At 40.5% G+C, this 21046-nt stretch overlaps 2 protein-coding genes across 3 annotated transcripts in view; both read right to left on the bottom strand.

Moving 5' to 3' along the window:
• The window catches only part of LOC309338013 (ATP-binding cassette sub-family G member 8-like), a 59513-nt gene extending 43068 nt beyond the window's left edge, over positions 1-16445 (bottom strand). Inside the window, exons 1-11 of the mRNA XM_081855120.1 lie at positions 16249-16445; positions 13935-14052; positions 12484-12518; positions 10332-10401; positions 8659-8747; positions 6455-6641; positions 4783-4851; positions 2737-2814; positions 1947-2023; positions 902-972; positions 345-442 (exon numbers count right to left, since the gene is read on the bottom strand). Of these exons, the coding sequence (XP_081711246.1) occupies positions 345-442; positions 902-972; positions 1947-2023; positions 2737-2814; positions 4783-4851; positions 6455-6641; positions 8659-8747; positions 10332-10401; positions 12484-12518; positions 13935-14052; positions 16249-16262 (906 nt within the window). The 5' untranslated portion in view covers positions 16263-16445. The remainder of the gene's footprint in view (positions 1-344; positions 443-901; positions 973-1946; positions 2024-2736; positions 2815-4782; positions 4852-6454; positions 6642-8658; positions 8748-10331; positions 10402-12483; positions 12519-13934; positions 14053-16248) is intronic.
• Positions 16446-17201: 756 nt separating this feature from the next.
• PLEKHH2 (pleckstrin homology, MyTH4 and FERM domain containing H2) overlaps positions 17202-21046 on the bottom strand; it is a 64237-nt gene continuing 60392 nt past the window's right edge. For both annotated transcript variants that reach the window (XM_081854501.1, XM_081854502.1), the window contains one exon: positions 17202-20392. In XM_081854501.1, coding sequence (XP_081710627.1) covers positions 20207-20392 — 186 coding nt within the window. In that variant the 3' untranslated portion in view covers positions 17202-20206. The remainder of the gene's footprint in view (positions 20393-21046) is intronic.

Here is a 21046-nt window from a genome sequence, read left to right as displayed (position 1 = left end):
AGAATGAGCATTGCACCCAGACACTGAGTCCTCTTGTGTGCCACAGCTGAACACTTGGGTGTGGGGGTTAAGCCACAGGTTCCTGTTACATCTAAACTAAGAACTCCTGGCTCAAGGTTTAAATCTTGATCAATGAATTAGAAAATGAAAACAGCTGTGCACAAAAAGCAAAGCCAGTACCAAGCTTAAAGTTTCAATTCTTCCATAACTAGAAGTCCCAATGAAATTAATTTACTTCTGAATAATCTGGCTTGGGCACAACAGTGCAGCCACAAGAATTAACAAATATTGTGAAAAGAAATAAGGTTAATAAGAACATCAAAGAACAAAAAAGGTATACACACCTTTGGTGGAAATGCCTTCTCAAACACCTTTTTCCATAGATCCATAGGTGTCTGTGCATGCAGCTTTCCAATATCACTATTGGAAGCAGGAGGAGGACCTAGTTATTGTAAGAATTGTAACAATGGTCACTCCATCATTCAAATGGCAAACAAGCTACTTGTCTGAATGTATTCCCCTCAATAATTTAACAAAATTGTCCTACATGAAGGTTGTTATACAAATATGTAAGAAACAGGTTCCTGAAGATAAGCACTAGCTTTCAACATCGAAGCTGTTATACTAGGGCTGCAATCCTTTGTGTACTTTACACACTTTCTTGGGAGTAAGTCCCACCAAATTTAGCAGGGCTTATTTTTCAATAAATATGTATAGCATTGTTGTTAAACATTGCTGTACCTTCTTAAAACTTTCTGATCATTTTTCTTTAGTAATCATCATACACAAATACATTTTGTAGACATTTCAGAATCCATTGTTCATTTTTGTCCACTTCAGCCTTGTATTCTCTTAACTGTAAAAGCTACATGCACAATAAATAGATAAGAAAACCACCCACCTATTTGACTAAGAGAGTCCATTCCTGCTGGGATAAAGAGTGGCTTGTTCTGATCCACTGACATGGATTTGCTTAAAAAACATGACCGGAACAAAATGAATATAGATCAGTTATCAGGATTTACCAAAACTGACAAAAAGCACACTCCAAGAAAGGCAAGTTACAACTATGTCCTTAAACACATGTATTTGCTTGAATGAGAACTGAGTTGGTCCAGACCACCAGCTGTCTCCCCTTCCTTGCTCCTTAGATGTATGCAAAGAACATACTGTTTTAATTTATGATTTATTTTGTATTGACTGTTTTTGTTTCTTTTCTTTTTTTTAGAAAAGTCAGTACCCCCCCCCCCCCAGTTACAACTGCGTCCCATTCAAATCAATAGAATTGATGGACAGCAAAAGTTTAATTTCTGCTGATGGAAGCTTTGACGGATCCATTTCCCCTTCTAGCTTTTTCTATAAAGCTCCAATTTTTATTTTTCTCTCAGCAGCAGTCCTTCTGACAACTGGGATTGAATGGGAGCTCCTCTCACCCACCCTTACAGACATGGAGGTCCAAATTCAGATCAGGACTGGAGGAGGGAGGGGGAAATGTGCTAAATTTGCCAGTGCCAAAGGCCCAGTCTGGACCCACCGCTCACCTGATGTTTTTGAAAGAAATACTGTGTACTCGAGGACAAACCACATAATCAACATTCTGTGTAGTCTGGGCCTGAGTCTACTCTATTAGCAGATCTCCAACATTTCAGCAGGGCCTTTTCAAGCCCTGTCATCTGAGATCCTTTACCTGGAGATGCTATGAACTAAACTGAGAGACTTGGATATGCAAGTTCTATCACTGAGCTATTGGTGTGTCCTTCACATAAGTTAGCCCCTTTTCCTGAAACTGTTTCATCAGCCTTTATATAGATCTATGAGCAAGAATCCTGTATGAAGCAGAAAAGCTGTCAGATTCCCCCCCCCTTTTTTTTTTTACAAATTGCCAGTATCCAGCCAACAGAAAGTTTTGGGAGAGCTTGCCAATAGTAGGAAATTGTTTAGCTTACCTCCTATCAAAGCCAAATGCTAAATGGTTAATGAGAGTACGTGTTTTCAGGAGCAGAGCTTCAGATTTGCTGGTGAACTGTGAACAAAGCATAAAACTTGTGTTATGCTCCTCCTAGTAAACATAGGAAAATGCTACTCCCAAGTCACTCAAAATTAATCATAGGACTGTAATGTTTAAGATTTAGCTGTTTCAGTGTCCCCAATAATAATGCCCCCAAATAATAATAATAAAAAACTATTGCACAACGCTGTTATAATACATGGCTACTGAAAACACACAATTAAAACACACAATATAACAATCCCAACATTAACATAAAAATGTCCATAAATAAAACATGCAGTAAAACAAAATTAAACAACAGCAATTAAAACAGGAGACTCAGGTCAAGAGATTAAAGGAATGGCTGTGTGTCTTCAAAAGCCAGCAGAATGCCAATACAGATGAGGCTTCTCATATCTCAGTAGGGAGTGCATTCCACAATACCAGTGCTACTAGTGAAAAAGATCACCTCTGTGTCATCACAAGCCAACAATCATCAGGTCATGGTAAGACTAACCCACACATTGGGTCAGTGGCGTAGCGTGGGGGGTGCAGGGGGGGCCAGCCGCAACATCTGGGGGTTAGGGTTAGGGGGCGCAAATTACTTGCCTTGCCCCGGGTGCTGACAACCCACGCTACGCCACTGCATTGGGTTATTTTATTTTAATTTCTTTGGGAAATGAATACGAGTTGAAAGGGATTGACTTTGGCAGGGTTGTGCTCATGAAATACAATAATATACATACCACTAAAGATGCTCCATAATAATGAGAAACAAAGCGAAGCGTCTTGTATATTATTTTTTTCATCTCCGAATCAAATTCCTTTAAAAAAAGAGGGGGGTTGGGGTGGAAAAAATCTAATGAATAATTTTACAGTTTTTCACAATGCGACATTAACATTGCCCTCCTTTGTGTGTAACACTAAGTCAACATTGGCCAACAAGTAAATGTGTGGGCTTGCAGAGAGTAAACTTTGAACACTTTGCTCCTCGCAGGTCATTCTGTTATTGTACTAGGCTAAGCTAAACCATGGTTTGGTTGACAGTATTGTTTAAACCTAGGCCTGTGTCTCAGCTCACTTACAGCTTGAGGCTTGTCCGAAGAGAGCTAAAGCACAAGCTCAGTTTGGATGACCTGCTAAGCTAAACAATAGCTTAGATGAGCACAGCAAGAGGATGACCAGGGAAGATCAAAGCACTTCAATAGTATATGCATATATTTCCCAAAGACACACATTTTTGCTTTGCCTCACAAGGGCTTATTTATTCTACTTTAGAGGAATGCAGCTTAACAATCTTGGGGAAATGTCATTTACACTCCATTCAAAAGCAACCAATAACACTGGCTGCTTAATAAAGGAAGCAAACAAAGAAACCTAGGCTGGCGCTATAAGGAATTATGCATCAATGACAGGTGGCTTGCCTAGAATGCACTATGCTGCCACCTAGGGGACCAAGGATGGATGTTTCCCCAAACACATGTCCTGCGTGCATGTGCTCAAACAGTGCAGGAAAGAGAAGACTGCAGTTTGGTGTTGTGGTTATAAAAACAAAAAGGATGAGAAATGAATTAAAAGCAGACTCTGAAAGAACCAGCATTGCCGCATCTGATGATAAATCATCAGCACTTGTGAAGAGACAGGCACAGCAAAGTGTTTTCTACTGATCAAGTGTGCACACGTTGATCCAGTTGAGGGAGGAGTATGAGAGAAAAAGGACACGAGGACAGTACTAAGTTTAGATCAAGCAAGGTAGGGACCAGATTAAAGGGCACCACACATGACATCTTCTTGGGAAGTCCCTGCTGCATCAGGGAAATGGTCCATCTATTCTAGCATCCAGTTCTCTGTGCGGCCAATCAGATGCCTTTGGAAAGCCTGAAAGCACTCTCCCCACCAGTGATTCCCAGGAACTGGTTTTCAAGGGCATCCTGCCTTTGGCAATGGAGGTAGAGTATAGCCATTGTGGCTAATATCCATTGACAGCTGTCTTTAATGGTCAGTTCTGTTCTGGGGAGAGGAGGTCATCTCAGACACATTTATACTTCCAGTTAATGGGTAAGTGATGGAACTCCTATTTGGGGACTTCCCTGGCTTTTTTCTGGACCAGTCTGGATAGTTGGCCTTGGTGAAGATTCAAAGTTTTCATCCCCAAAATGCTTTTGATTTGAGTTCCTACTGAAATGAGGCTGCATTTTAATGTTGTACTAAATCTTGTTTTTAAGTTGTATTTTAATCAATTGTTTTTACCAGCCCTACCAAGGGATGCTAGGAATTGGAGCTGTTGGTATATTTCACAGTTGGTACAGTGGTACCTCAGATTACATATGCTTCAGGTGACAGATGCTTCAGGTTACCCAGAAGCTAACCCAGACTCCGCCAACCCAGAAATAGTACCTTGGGTTAAGAACTTTGCTTCAGGATAAGAACAGAAATCGCGCAGCGGCAGAGTGGCAGCAGTGGGAGGCCTCATTAGCTAAAGTGGTGCTTCAGGTTAAGAAGTTTCAGGTTAAGAACGGACCTCCAGAATGAATTAAGTACGTAACCAGAGGTACCACTGTGTATTGCTAGTATATGTCATTCATATTTTGTCTTATTTTCTTCATTATTATAAATATTTTATTATTGTTTCTGGAGGATGAATGACACAGATGGCAATTACATAATGGCTGTAATTGCCATTTTGTTCATATTACTTTTCTGATTCTGGAGAGAGAGAGAATCAATAAAAAAGTGTCCTAGGCTACCACAATACAACAGAGGGGGAGAATTGTAACACAGTTATTACTTACATGAAACATATCATATTTGCTCCCGATTATAACTAGTGGAATTGGAAACGGATCAATCAGTTCACGGTCCTGTTAAGAAAGTGGCAATACTTATATAACATTTTTTTACAATCCCTTTTTTCAGATAAGAACATGCTGAGATGGCTTCAAAATAGTTCACACATGGGCTTCATTGTTGCATAATCTTTTGGAATAAGGAGAATTTAAGACTGCACAGCCAATAATTTATAATGGAAGTAACTGCAAGTAACTCACCAATGTCTTAAGTAGGAAGAATTCAAATTCCTTTCCATCTAACTCAGTCCAACCTGTGAAGGTGCCTCACCCCTACTTAGATGGGTACACCAAACCCCAATGTGACAAGAGCACATTGACTTTACAAATGGCTTCCCATGCTAGCACTTTCTTATGGAAAGAGGCATGCCTAGGGAACGAATCCCTGAAGTTTCCGCTCCTTACATATGCTTAAGCTCAAGACAAGCAGAGCAGCTAGTATTTGCTTCACCAGAGGCAGGAAGAAATCTTCTTTCTTGTTCTCCTCCAATATAAGCTCAACTAAGATGCACATGAAAATTCTGCATCTACATAAGCTGCAATGGATAAAACTTGAGCAGGGGTCTTGGAAGGGGTTTCTTCTTGTTGGGTGGTCGTCCGTCATGTATGATCTAGTTGAAATTCCTGTATCGCAAGGGGCTGGACTAGATGACTTTCAGGGTCCCTTCCAACTCTACAATTCTACGATTCTATAATTCTCACATGCACATAGCAGCTTCAGAAAAGACAAAGGTGGGAGGTGGGCTGTGACTCCTTCCATTCAGGAGTGTGAGTTGGCATCAGTGCAATAGGTGAAGCAAGGGAGAAAAATACGCCCGTTTTTTAAAAGATGAACTGGGCTACTGAAAATCATAAAGGAAGCAAATTTAAGTCTATTGGGTCTTTTATTCACGTTCATTTATTGCTCACATTAATAGCTACTTTATAGTATTATTTTTACATCCTCAAATTGTGCACTATAGAATATATATATATATACGTTGTTTAGACACCGCATACACACAACATTTGTACAAGATGAATGCATGATGCCAGGCACCTTTTCAATTGCATCTTCAGCAATCTATTTTACTTTCTTCAAGAGAGCACATTAGCAATTGAATTTCAAGGGCTTATGTTAACATCCCTGAAATTTTATAATTTAATTAGTTGTCACATTATCAAAAGGCACTGAGTCTGTGATAGACACTTGAATAAATGCAAAGTATAGAGTCGTGCTGAAGGCTGTTATAACTACACCCTTTCCTCAAATCTGTAGCTTCAGTGAGTTGCTTTGCCAGATAACTTCTGTACATTCTAGTTTTCACCTTCATTTCAAAAGGAGATTATAAAATCAATATCAAACTGCGTCTGTAAAACTGTTTCTTTTGATTGTTGTAACATGCCATAACAATCACATTAGATGTCTAACAAGAATATATAAGAAACCTTCTTTCCTTGTTTCTGCCCCTACTGAATTTTCATTAAATTGCTATAATTTTCCACTGAACAAGTTCTTCTACATCAAATGGATTTTCAGTCATGCATAAAAATCTAAAGGAATTGTTTATGATTCTCAAAGCGATTATCTTTAACTGTGTATGAGCCTGTGACATCTGGAGAAAATACTAGTTCTTACTGGATGATCCTTTGGCAAATTGTTCCATATTCTCTGTTTAATTTCAGTAGCTGCTTTAGGATTTGTTTGTCCCAGTTTTGTTATAACTCTGTCTACATGCTTCCTAGTGGCTTGTAAAAGGCTCTCCATGGTTGGCCACAGTTCATTTGGCTTTGAAAGATCCAGGACAAGAACGATAGCAAATGTCCTACAAAAAGAACAGAAAGACAGCCTAACATTTTTAAAGGCACCTAAAATATTCTTTACACAAGAAGTATCTCATACAATGGCATCTAAACAGCAGTTTAGAGGAGCAAAAAACAAACATCCCAACCCACACAACCGAAGCAAATGACATTAAATATGGAAACAGTGTTTGCCCGGAAAATGATTTGTACTCTACTATAAATTCTTTGTCATGATATTTTATTAGCTGAATTTATAAACCTGGTTACTACGGGCTGAGTGAACTGTTTGGGAGAATTAGATGGAGCAGCATCGCTGGAGCTAAGGAGTTAGGAACTTGACAAGTAACAAGGAAACAAGCACTGATGCTTGCTTGTTTCAACAAATCATAGTTTAAACTAACCAGTTATTTGCAGTTCACACACTTAAGCCCTGGGCTCCTTGAGGAGTAAGAGTAGGATATAAACTGAATGGACAAATTAATAAATATACAACAACAAACTGTGGTTAGTTCAAAAATGAAACTGTGTTGGGGTGGAGAAGCATGCACACCTGACACTTGCTTCCGATTGTTGATGTAGTGCTACACCATGGGTTAGTGGCACATCTAAAAAAGGCAAATATCCAAGGTGACACTTTTAGTTAAGAGATGAACAAAGCTGTCTCAACCAGCCTCTTAAAAATTGAAAGAAACAGGGAAAATAGGAGCTCTAGCCTGCATGAAACTTTGAACTGCAGACCAAAGCATCTGGCTAGCCTGAGTTCATAATTTCAAATTCTTTAGACCAAAAAGTGGTCCGCTTCTCCCCACACCAACATCCTAATGCTGATTTTAATTGTAATTCATCTGCAGCAGCTGTAAAAAAAAAAGGTAACTATCTTACCCATCCACATGAAAATCACTTTGATTTTTCACAGTTATGCACACAGAAATCAATTTAATATCTTCCCTCAAGTGTAACTACACTGAGAAGAGAGGACCAGGGCCTTTTCCACAATAGTATATAGCCTTTTCCCACTAAATGCTCCGTTGAGAGCAGAAGAAAGCCAACCAGCACATTGACTTCTGTTGAGAGGCAATACAAAATTTATTGGTTAGGTGGTTTGTTTGGGTTGAAAGGAAAGCTAGTTTTAAATCTACATTAAGCAATTATGTGCAATGAATGCTGGTCTTCGGCCAGTCCCTAGCTCTCCTTTGTATCTCAAGCGTTGTTGGAAACCTAAAATGTTGCTCTGGGATATTTGCAAGAATAGATGCAAGTGTAATGAATAAATTAGCTTACAGCTACTGGGAGACAAGCTAGTCTCCTACAACAGTAATATTTCCTGTATTTTCTTGTAGCTGGTGTTTTGAAAAATGTCTTTCTCTTTTTCCTTAAATGGAGCTACTTTCTGAGGCAGGTATCTTTCTTTTAATAAACCATGTTTATTTTTTTCAAAATGTTATTGCTACATTTATACCTCCAAAGAGCTTAAGGCAGCAAATATGGTTCCCCCATCTTAGCTATCCTCAGAACCATCATGTAAGGTAGGTAAGGCAGAGAGATAGAAACTGGCTCCAGGTCCCCTGGTGAGCTTCATAGTTGAGTGGGGATTTAAACCCTGGTTTTCCAGGTCCCAGCTCAGCGTTCTAACCATCACACCACACTATAGAATGTAGTTCTATAGATAGTAGAGGGTATAAATTTCAAAAAGCAACTGGAAGCACAACTCAGAAGTAAGTTCCATTCAGTTCACTTCCAGTAAGTGGGCACAGATCTCCAGCCACAATGAATGACAAAGTAGTGAAACTGAAAAACTGACTCAGATGAAGGTACGACTGACTATTGTTCGCCAGTGGAACCTGTATTGACTATACGTCATGTATACAATTCCAGGTCCCACACGTGCAGGACAAAAATCTAGAGGCCACAAATGACTATGAGGAAGAGTAATAAACATTTGTAAATGAATAAAGTTGAAGTTTGAAGTTCAATGGAAGAACTGAGCTGTCATAGAAAGATAGCGGAGATTAATTATGAAATTACCAAATTCATTACCTTATGTTAGCTGTAGTTATTGGTATGGGAATCAAGTCCAACAATGAAGTTCCACCACCTAGTTCCCAAAAATTAGCAATGTCTTTGGGCTGGGAAAAAAAGTTTATTTGCATTAATCATTTGCACAAGATTTTGATAGATAGCATACATTGCAATACACATCTTGTATGATTGATCTGACATCAGACAGAAACCCAGCAGAGAAGGTTGGGTTGTCTTATCAGGAGTTTAGAAGAATGCCAGCAGTGGATTTTGCTGACAAGGTGTTGGAATATAAGATTTACACATGAAACTTGAGAAGATCTTCTAAGAGACACTTCACACTTAGTCACAGATAGGGAACCTTTTTCTGCCTAGGAGCTACATTACCTTCTGAGAAATCTTCTGGGGACCACAGGCTAGTTGTGGACAGGAACAGAGGCAAAAGTAGGCAGAGCAATGAATATAAAGTTTATCTTTGTACAGCAGACTTGTTTCTGAATGCATTCACCTGCCCCCATGCTCTGTTTGGGCAAGCAGGGATCATTATGAGAGTTCAAGGATACATTCCAGGCCGGCAAAAACACTATACAGTGGTACCTCAATTTAAGAACAGTCCGGATTAAGAACAATTCAGTTTATGAACTCTGCAAAACTGGAAATAGTGTCCCAGTTTGAGAACTTTACCTCGGTCTAAGAATGGAATCTGAATGGTGGAAGGGCACCAGCAGCGGGAGGCCTCATTAGGAAAAGCATGCTTCGGTTTAAGAATGGTTTTGGTTAAAGAACGGACTTCCGGAACGGATTAAGTTCATAAACCAAGGTACCACTGTAGATGGGTGTGAAGCAAGTTCAGGGAAAGGCTTGAGGAAAGAGGGTGTGGGGTGGGGAGAATCCCACAGGCCAGACAGAGAAGCCAGGAGGGCTACATTTGGCCCTGGGAGGTTCCACACCCTGATTTATGTGATAGTCTTTATACAATAGTGTTCATGGAACAACAACAACAAAAGAAAATACATGTAATCCCCACTAATCCCCAAACACCCTTTACATGGGTTGTAGGGAGAGATAAGAAAGCCAAAACTAGCCACAACGCTCTGGTGTATCTTGCATCTCCCCTTGCTGCAGCCCACATAAAGAGCTCTGCTTATGCCCTTGAAGTCAGTGCCAGGAACAGAAAAGGAGGAGAGAGACAATCTGCAGAAAAGTCATTGGTTTTTCCCTGAGCTGATGAGGCTCATTTGACAGCAAAAAGAAATCAAGCCTTTATTTTATTTTAGTATCGGCCCAGCCCTGTGGAATAGTCTGCTAACAGAGATTCAGTAGGCACCTTTTGTTTCAACTTCTAATGACTGCAGAAAACTTTCCTATTTCACTAGGTTTATGCAGGCAATTAAGAATACATCTTTCCATAATATTTAGCTGATTTTTATATTTTTGTTTGGTATTTATTGCATGGTTTTATGTATGATTACTGTAAAATGCTCTGTTTTTATGAACAGCAGTATATAGATATTTTTATAAATAAATAAGTTTGAAAAATGAACATATTTCTCCAGCTATCAAGGTCACTGCAAATTAGAGTTCTGTCTGGAATGTGGTTGCATAAATGTCAGGGGCAGGCTTGATGAGGTACATAACACTACTGATGAACCAAAAGGAGATTATATAATCTAGTTTGTCAGCATACTTACTGTATTGTGCCCTTTTGCTCTTCTTCCAAATGTATACTCCAAAGCTAAAGTTGGTTTTGGAATTTCATCCCTGGAAAAATTAAGATCACACACACACACAGTCAGTGAGAGAGAGAGAGAGAGAGAGAGAGAGAGAGAGAGAGAGAGATTAACCTTCTTCTTAATAAAATTAAATTTGCCCTATTATCAAAACAGTATTTTCACAAACAACAGGGGAAAACAAAACAGTGAAAATGCTTCCCAAGTTTCTTGGAGTGAGTTTGCATGGGATGGCAAAACTCAGTGAATCATTTCTGAGAACTGAGATGTAAAAACTAGAACACGGCAATATACAATAAAGATATGACCCAAGAAAAGAGGGTTAATTGTCTATATTTTTGCACAACTGTTTTATCTGGGTACAGTACTCCAAGATTAGGAAATACAGAGCTGAGCAGAAATTTATTTGCTTGCAAATAAGAGAGATGCTGGAAATTAAAGGCTGCAATCCTATACTTACCTGGCTGAGAAGAACAGAGCAATATTTCTTCCCCGTCCCCACCCCCTCAAATCTGCAATGCTGGAAGAAATTAGAATGTGGTGGGTTTTTTTCTGCTGCTCTCCATCAATGGGAGGCGATGCTGCCATGGGGGGCCTCCGCTGAACCAGCTGAAATGTGGGGCAGTGTACATTTCTGTTGGAAGCCTTCCTGCTGGCTGTAGGCATTACAAGGCCCCAAAGTGGGCTGTTGTGGGGCAAAGCAAGGCTGGTGACAAATTCTTATGAAATTTAACTTAAATATTAACATCCTTAAATCTTCACATTATGGAATTAAACATATTAATTCATCACTTAACATAAATAAAATCCTAAGCCAATTAAGTATCTGCAAACTGTTTTCAGTTAATTTAACTTAACATATTTAACTAAATAATAATTAAATTTGATCCACTCTTCCTGATACTCCTCCTCCTTCTGGTCGCAGACTCTTCCGGTTAGGTCAGCTAGTTCCGAAAAATCCATCATCTTCATAATACTTTATATTTTAAAAAGCACACCAACTTCCTAGCATACGTGTCATGCTATGCTACACCTCATTAGTTCACCTCAAGTGACTGAAACTGTGCATTATTAAATATCACAAGATTTTAGGGAGAAGAAGATATCACAAGATTTTAGAGAGAGGAATTCCACACCATAAATGCCTCTCTGGGTGGAAAGTGTTTTTTTATTACCTATACAAATTATTACAAATATCGAGAAAAGGAATTCTGTGAAGCATGAAAGATCATAGCCAGCCTTATGAAGCGGTGAAGAAACTGCTATGCATGGTGGATTCCAGAGGGCTTACCATTTTCCTGTCTCCCATTCTGTGTCATTAGAAAATATGAGGTGCAGAGCAGGTGGGAAAGGAGAAAATTTTGAGTAATATCCAACTAAGCCATACTCAGAGTAGGCCCATTGAGATCAATGGACTTAAATGCATTCATTTCCATGGGTCAGCACTGAGTATAATCACTCTTTAAAGTGTTTAGGACTATAGGCCCAAACCAGCATGATGAGTTGTGCTCTGAAATGACACTGGATCACGGTTGTGATGCGCCACTCTAGTCAATATGTAGTGGAGGCCACAGCAGAGGCCTATGTGGTGGGGCAGAGCCATGAGGCCACCCTCTCAACATTGTTGTCACTGCAACCTGCCTGTATGAGGCTGGGCATGGCAGCAGTGAGGCTGAGGTTGGGCACAACAGTGGAAGTAGTGGGTCTCTTCTGCTGGGCAACTACATGGGCCTGACTGCGCCACCACTATGCGCTGTCCAAGCAAGCTGCAGCAACAAGAAGATCAGGAGGGTGACTCTGTCTTACCAAATGGACTGCTACCCTCCCAGAGTCATCCAAAAGGGGCCATATAGAACAGCAGGTCCAATACATTCCATCACCTGCCTGAGGCAGCCACCTCACTTTACCTAATGATAGGACTGCCCCTAAGAGCAATGTTACAGTGTTGGTGAGAATAAATCATAAGTGTTTTCAGACAAGTGTTCTGAGGAACATATTTCCACTGTTTGAAGGCACACTGTTAAGGTATGTTCCAACAATGAAACTGTTGATGTTATTTAGAATTTTGAGTACCCAGAAAATATGAGATACTTCTCAAAACTTAAACACATACCTGTCAAGGCACCTCAGTATAATAGTAGTCTTTCCCTAGAAATTAAAAACAACAAAGAATACTATTGTAATGTCATTAAAGCATAAATATTATATCATTCTACATGCTGTAATGCATTCTTCTAATCATTTCTAATAAAATATCTGAAAATTACAAATGTAGGCAATTATATGTCATCTTATTACAGGAAAGTTAGCTGCCAACTTTCTATCAGAGTGTATCTACACTGCTATTATTATTACCATTATCAGAAATGATTGGAAGTGACAAATTTAGTAATGGCAACAAGAAACTTAAAAATACAGGCATCACAGTAGCAATCAGTTTAGCCATTTGTATCCGCCATTGGTAATTGTAAATAACAGGTTGATCAAATGATCGCCTGCTACTGGAATTGCTTAAGTAATGGAATGGAAATAAAATGAATGCATGAAATGCACGTAACAACAATATATAATTTATTGATGCTTTAAGAAAGCAGGTGCTGGGTAAAGTAGCTTACTTTGAAAATTATATTTAAAATTAATGTTTGCAGTTTCTACAAATAAATTAAGCAACGACTTACGGTAAGTGTTTCACTATTTAATTTTATAATGTTGGTTACAAATATTTTTACCATTACCATCCTGGATAAACATACTTAACTACTATTTTCTTTAGAATCAGTGGCACTTAAAAGTATTGTTGTTGTTGTTTAGTCATGTCCAACTCTTCGTGACCCCATGGACCAGAGCATGCCAAGCACTCCTGTCTTCCACTGCCTCCTGCAGCTTGGTCAAACTCATGTTGGTAGCTTCGAGAACACTGTCCAACCATCTCTGTCGTCCCCTTCTCCTTGTGCCCTCCATCTTTCCCAACAGCAGGATCTTTTTCAGGGAGTCTTCTCTTCTCATGAGGTGGCCAAAGTATTGGAGCCTCAGCTTCAGGATCTGTCCTTCCAGTGAGCACTCAGGGCTGATTTCCTTAAGAATGGAGAGGTTTGATCTTCTTGCAGTCCATGGGACTCTCAAGAGTCTCCTCCAGCACCATAATTCAAAAGCATCAATTCTTCGGCGATCAGCCTTCTTTATGGTCCAGCTCTCCCTTCCATACACTACTGGGAAAACCATAGCTTTAACTATACGGACCTTTGTTGGCAAAGTGATGTCTCTACTTTTTAAGATGCTGTCTAGGTTTGTCATTGCTTTTTTCCCAAGAAGCAGGAGTCTCTTAATTTTGTGACTGCTGTCACCATCTCCAGTGATCACAGAGTCCAAGAAAGTAAAATCTAGAACAGCACTGTAAATTAAACAAATTGCAAGTGGACACCGTCTACTCATACTTAGGTACGTACAGCTTTGCAAGGTAGGAAATATTTCTTGTTGCTATAACAGAATTTCAGTTAGTATGCAAACAAAATTTATTTAATTTATATCTATAATAACAATGTGAAATGAAACACTGATTGTTACCCCATTTTTATTTCCTATAAAGAATAGTGATCTTTCCCAACATTCCAGACCATCTGTGCTGTCTTCATGGTTTTCTCTTTTTTCAACTTCCGCTTTAGCAATATCCCACAAGGTGTCACTAGCAAAGGAAAAATAAAAAAGTCCTCATGTAAAACAACCTTCCAGTGAAGAGGCTCTGCTTCCACACCACACACTTTACTCCATTTCTTGCTCACTGAAACTAATTGTGCCTTGTGATTTTAAGTCACGGGAAGCCTATCAGGTATAGTGGGCAAGCTAGTAATTTCCAGATTCTGTACTTACATGAGCTTCTTAGTACCAAGATTCCCATCCCCCCACCCCCATCTGCTATAACCATACATATTTGTCTGGATGCTTTATTCCTGCCTAATTGCACCCTACATTTAATGCAGTATCATATCATTTTAAACAGTTATGACTTATGCCTAAGAATCCTGGGGATGGAAGTTTATTAGCCGTGCTGAGAGTTGTTAGGAGACCCTCATTCTCCTCACTGAGCTACAATTCTCAGAGTGGTTTAACAATCAATCCCTCTTCCCTGGAAATTTTGTAGCACTCTCAACAAATCACAGCACCCTGAACAAGCTACAGTTATTTATTTTATGACGGGGCAGGGAACCTCTACCCCAGGTATAGGCAAACTCGGCCCTCCAGATGTTTTGGGACTACACTCCCATGATCCCTAGCTAACAGGGCCAGTGGTCAGGGATGATGGGAATTGTAGTCCCAAAACATCTGGAGGGCCGAGTTTACCTATGCCTGCTCTACCCTGTGAGCCAACCTGTACCCCCCGCCCCAGGCCATTCTGTCTGGTCCTCAGGATGCTCCTTGTGCCATGTCCCTTATTAGCTTCCCTCTGTGTTCTTGGGTACTTTTTGCCTAACTCGGAAGTTTCCTTGAACTGTGATGGTGCTTCTTGTTTAACTGGACTGAGCGACTGGGAGGGAGGGATATATAAACCTCTGGATTTTGTGCAGCTGGAACGGAAGCCCACAGTACAAAGAAACGAAGCGCGTTCGTTAACCCACTTCCCTATGCCTTTTACGCACAGCCCCAGGACGGTTCCTTACAAAGAATGCAGTGCTTGTGCTGGAAAGCACCCCCTATACCAGTTTTATAATGCCCACCCCCTTATCAGTGGAGTGGCCAATATTTTTTTTCTTCATAAGAAACAAACTTACAATTAACTCACTGCTGAGCTGCACCCACCATTGAGAGTTTTGTAGAGATGGGGAGAGGGACAGGGAACTGTAGCTTGTTCAGGGTGTTAAAGGTAAAGGTAAAGGGACCATTAGGTCCAGTCGTGGCCGACTCTGGGGTTGCGGCGCTCATCTCGCTTTATTGGCCGAGGGAGCCGGCGTACAACTTCTGGGTCATGTGGCCAGCATGACTAAGCCACTTCTGGCGAACCAGAGCAGCGCATGGAAACGCCGTTTACCTTCCCGCTGGAGTGGTACCTATTTATCTACTTGCACTTTGACGTGCTTTCGAACTGCTAGGTTGGCAGGAGCAGGGACCGAGCAACGGGAGCTCACTCCGTTGCAGGGATTCGAACCGCCGACCTTCTGATCGGCAAGTTCTAGGCTCTGTGGTCCACAGCGCCACCCGCGTCCCGTTCAGGGTGTTAGGAGACCTCTAATTTCCCCCCACAGAGCTACAATTATTGGGAGTTCCTGGGGAAGAGGGAGTGATTGTTCAATGGGAACTGGAGCTCTGGTCCACAGGAGCCAGCTCCTAGATGCCGGCGACCCTTTGGCTCTCCGTATTTGAGCACCCCCATCCCACAAGTCCATGGATGTTCAAATGGGGATTGTGCATTGTGTACTGTGATTAATTATTATTATTATTATTATTATTATTATTATTATTATTTTATACCTCACCCATCTGGCTGGGTTTCCCCAGCCACTCTGGGCAGCCTCCAGCAAAATATTAAAATACAATAATTCAGTATTATAATTCATAATAACATATGTGGAGCAGGGCTCACCTGGGCCCTCCCAATATTTTATTCAAGTTGCCCCCCCACCCGGCGCTCTGGTAGGTCTCCCAGCCGAGCCACACTTCCCAGGTCTCTTTTGGGGCGCCCGTTTAAAGCGGAATAACAGCGCTTTGAAAGACATGGTGCAGATATCGAGAGATAATGCCCCCGTCCTCCTGGAAAGCCTGTAGAAGTTGGGGGCCGGGACACTAGGAGACAGCGAGCCCTGCCCTCCTGAGGGAAAGCGGCCTGCAGGCCCGCCGGAGCAGCAGAGGCGGAGACAAGCCCTCCCCACACCGCCCCGCTCTTTACCTGGCCCCGGGCATCGCTGCCCCCCCTGTCCCCCGAACGACGCGGCGGTCCTTAGGCCTCGGTGGACTCCGGTTGCCATAGAAACAGCGCCTTGCCCGGCGGCCTAGCGGGAAGGAGCATCATGGGAGTTGTAGTTCTTCGGGAGCAGCAACGCGCGGCGCTCCTGCTTTCCGCTCGGTCCGTTTCGGAGGTTTTTCTTTTTCTTTCTTTCCCCGCACTCTGCGAAATGGCTTCTTGCAAGGTCGATAGGGCGTTGTGCGTGTGCGAAAAAGTGACACGTGTGTAGAAACTAGGTAGTGAAAACGATTTTCCTTTTTTAGCTGCAGCCCAGATTAGAATTGCAGTTTATTTTACGGGAAAGTTGCTCTTTACATTTCTCCCACTTGCCGCACTCTGCGGATAGTTTCCCCTCTGCTTTTGTGTGGCTTTTTGCTACCCGAGTTAAAATGATTAATTAGGGTAAGTGGTCATCGGAGAGGTGGCAGTCACCCCCGGAGACTTGTCGGATCTGTTTAGCCTTCAGTGCGTTGTTTCTGGTGGCTTTTGTATGATTTTATGCTTAGGCTGTCGCCGTCATTTTTTAAGCGAGTCGCTTACGGCAGTGTACACGTGTGTCCGTATACACGTATGCACACACAAATGGTATACCAGTTTTTTCCGAGATAGTGTGAAAAGCCTGTTGAACGCTATGAATAGACAAGCACTGTATAGGTTTATGCAGTTAGAATTGACTCAGTTGCTTGCTGCTGCTTCCATGGGGCTCTTTTAATGTGACTATGGTGTTGGAATATTTCTCTCTCTCTCTCTCTCACACACACACACATTCACACACACAAACGTGTGGACTGCAACAGCAGGGAGGGCGGGGTTTAAGAACAATCCATCCTCCAAAGGACTGTAAAGTACAGACCTTTTCAGATTAATTGAATTCTGCACTCATAAAATACTACAGATTTCCTTGACAATGCCTTTATTTGTTAGGTGGTTTACATTCATATAAAAAATACCTTATGCAATAAAAGCTAAATATCCACAAAATAAATACAAATACTCTTACACATAAATTAATGTTTTATAATTATTTTTCGCTTTCAGTACCTGTTCTGTTCCAATATTTCTTTACTACACTTAATTCAACAAACTGCAGTTATTTTTCAGCAATTCATTATTTGTGCATCACATAAATTGGAACCTATACAATTTAAATTTCTCTACATAAATGGTTCTCCTGTACCCATCACTGATAGAGATCTCTCGATCTAGCTCTAGCTACATGAGAAAAAATGTATGTGAGACTAGCTGTACAAGAATGTAGACAGAGATGCATGTGTATCCTACTGAAATCAATGCAGTAGACGGGCACAAGCAGATGGATCATGTCAATGTGCATCCAGTTGACGCTACTGATATCCAGCACATGGTATGCACACAGAAGCCAGCTTATGTGTGTAGATCTCCTTCGCTGGATCAGAGTGACTGAGGTCATGTATGATACAACAATTTCCTCCAATAATTTAAAACTGAACCATAAGGGGGTTGCTACTCACATACACTGAGAGAAGCAACAAACATGATGACTAATGTAGAATTTTTTATGTATGAGAAAAACCATGAATATACATAGATATTTTAAAATTAAATATAACATGGTTTCTGACGTGTCATTTTCATTTTCCAGATTTTAAAAAATGACACAGGGGTCTGCCAGTGGTGGCAGGCTACATCTGAAAAAGCTCTAACCTTTCTACCACTTTTAGCAACTTAACTAGCACCTCGTAGTTTGCAGTTACTAAATAAAACTTTGAGTTTATTTCGGAGGTTGAAGAGCCTGCAGATGTGGAGGCATACCTATTTTAACCTCAACCCTTCCATAAAAATATAGAACGGTTAGCTGTAAAATTATTTATTGTTTCGTACAAGTATAGTAACTGGGTATTTTTTAATAGGGGTGGGGCTAAGAAATATGAGTGCCATCTCTGCCCCCCCCCTTTAGCTTAAATTGCTTATAACGAACAAGTAAAAAAATGAACAGGGAGGTTAAGGGTACAAACTTATGCATAACCATTCCCAAGTTGTGTGTATTAGATGGCAGGCTGGATCTGCAGTTACAGGGGAGTTGTAGACTACCCACAGAGGTACATTAGTTAGGCCTGGCTCTCTTTAGTTGGTTGAAGTTTTTTTGTTGTTGTTAGTACCTATTACATTGCCTGATCCTGTCCATATTGTAAAGGATGTGTAAAACATTCTTTTAAGAAGAAAATACCTCATCCACGACCCTTTAAAAAGATGTCCTTCAGCTCATTTAAAGGCAGAGACTTCATATAAACATTTAATAAAAAGTTCATATTCGCAAAGTGGGGGGACTTTGTCACTAATTCTAGTTATCAAAGGAAATTATAAATATTGCCTGAATGATAGATCTGTAGATTACTCTGACGGTATAAATCAGTGATTTAAAGCACCAATTCCTCTTTTCTTTTCCAAATACTGCAAACTGACCAGACAGATGTGTCTTTTGTTTAAACAACAGTATTGCTCATACACAGCTAAATAAAAGGTTGAGTTCACGCACATATACCCATCACTTGAGTGCAGCATCAAATGATAATCTGCATGTGTACAATAATGCTAATACTCTGCATCAGCTCAAACACAACTCATATTCTACAGTGACTACAAGTATTGTACATAAATAAATCAAAGGTTACTTTGATTCCAATTTAAACTTCCAATTTAAGAGACTAGATTTACAGTACAGTCGTACCTTGGATCCCAAACGCCTTGTTACTCGGATGTTTTGGCTCCCAAATGCTGCAAACCCAGAAGTGAGTATTCTGGTTTGTGAACGTTCTTTGGAACCCGAATGACTGATGGGGCTTCAATGGATTCCGAATGAAGCTCCTGTAGCCAATCAGAAGCCGCACTCTGGTTTCTGAACGTTTTGGAAGTCAAACGGACTTCCAGAATGGATTCCGTTCGACTTCCAAGGTACGACTGTACAAGATAAGGAGAGCTGATGGAAAAGGTAAAGAAGGGAGATCTACCTGAAAATAGAGACTAGATATCAGGCTTTTTAAACACTAAGCAAATTTTCAAGTTGAGCAGTGTCACTTAGACCCAATTCACATGTAAAAGCACATTACTACATACCTCAGCATTTAATTACTTATCATTCAATGACTTTCAGCTGGAGTGTGAAATCTACTGTTCCTTACATATAATAGAGATGAAAGTTTTTTGTTTGTTTTTTAATGTCAAAGAATTGCTCTCACACTAAGCAGTCTGAATTATCCTTTGTTCTCTTGGTACATTCTGGCCCCAAAGCACATCATTCAGATTCAACATGCTACCACTCTCCTCCTTGAAACTGGTATTTGTTAGCAGAACTCCTACAATTGCAGTTTTAAGAGCAAATGTCATTAAAAAAAGAAATACCTTTCACAAATCTAATGCCTATGGAATGTTTTTTTGGAATGCTTTGATTGGAACAATATTAGCCCCAAACAGTAGCTGTTGTCATCTAATACATTATCCTTCCAAAATTGACACACAGCTTAATTAGAAGTTTGCTTTAGATGTTTTAATTCCAGGAACAAGTTAGGAAAACCAAAAAGGACCACAAAGAACTGGAGAAAGGGCAGGGCGTGTATGAAACTATTGGTATTCAAAGCATTGCACTTCTAACTACTAATTATTAACCAGGTTCATAGTGTTTCTTCTGCCTATCCAGGCAGACGAATATAAAGAACATGCATGTGTCCATATGTTTGGTTTTCGTAATACTTTGGGCGCCTCTGGAGTAATTGAGAAAAAGGAGGTCACACATGGGAGCAGAATTGGCTCATGGTAAGCATCACTAGTATTTCATCCAACTTCAATCAGACAGTCCTTTTCCAATGTAGTACCCAAAATACATAAACATTCAGCCAGTATGCATTTTCACAGGCACATGATCTTTTCATAACAAGGTAGGTCCTTTGGTTGGTCTGTTCTTCAACATAAATGGATGACACCCTATGTCTTTAGTTTTCTGTCTTTCTGCCTGTGAAGACATTGTCTCTGGAGCAGAAAGATGGTGAGCAGCTCCCTTTTGCTGATGGAAATCGTTAATATAACTAGCGATCAGTAGCGTAATCTCAAGAATCTAAAAAAATTGAAATAGCAAAAATTAGAGATGTAGAAGACCATCTGCACATCTAAAATGTTTGCAACTCTAAGCAAACAGGGCTATAACCTACAGCATATTGAGAGGCTGAACTTAAGTGGTATTTCCAAACTAACGATATAAATGTCAACAGTGAGAAATGTTAGGTAGGAAGCTGTACAAATATAAGATGGGGAACCCCTGGCTTATTAGTAGTACACGTGAAAAGGATCTAGGGGTCTTAGTGGACCACAAGTTTAACATAAGTCAACAGCGTGATGCAGCAGCACCAAAAAGAAAAGCTAATGCTATTCTAGGCTGCATCAACAGAAGTATAGATCAAGGGAACTAACGGTACCACTCCTTTCTGCCTTGGTCAGACCACATCTGGAATACTGTGTCTAGTTCTGGCGCCACAATTTAAGAAGGATATTGACAAGCAGGAATGTGCGCACAGGAGGGCAACCAAGATGATCAAGGGTCTGAAAACTAAGCCTTATGAGAAACTATTGAAGGAGCTGAGTATGTTTAGCCTGAAAAAGAGGATACTGAGAGGCGATAGATAGCCATCTTCAAGCTTGTTTCCTCCTGCTCTGAAGGTTAGGACTTGAACCAATGGCTTCAAGTTACAAGAAAGGAGATTCTGACTAAATA

This window comes from Podarcis erhardii (assembly GCF_964252035.2).
Source record: "Podarcis erhardii genome assembly, chromosome: 3".
NCBI lineage: Eukaryota > Metazoa > Chordata > Lepidosauria > Squamata > Lacertidae > Podarcis > Podarcis erhardii.
This window is presented reverse-complemented; position numbering and strand designations above follow the sequence as displayed.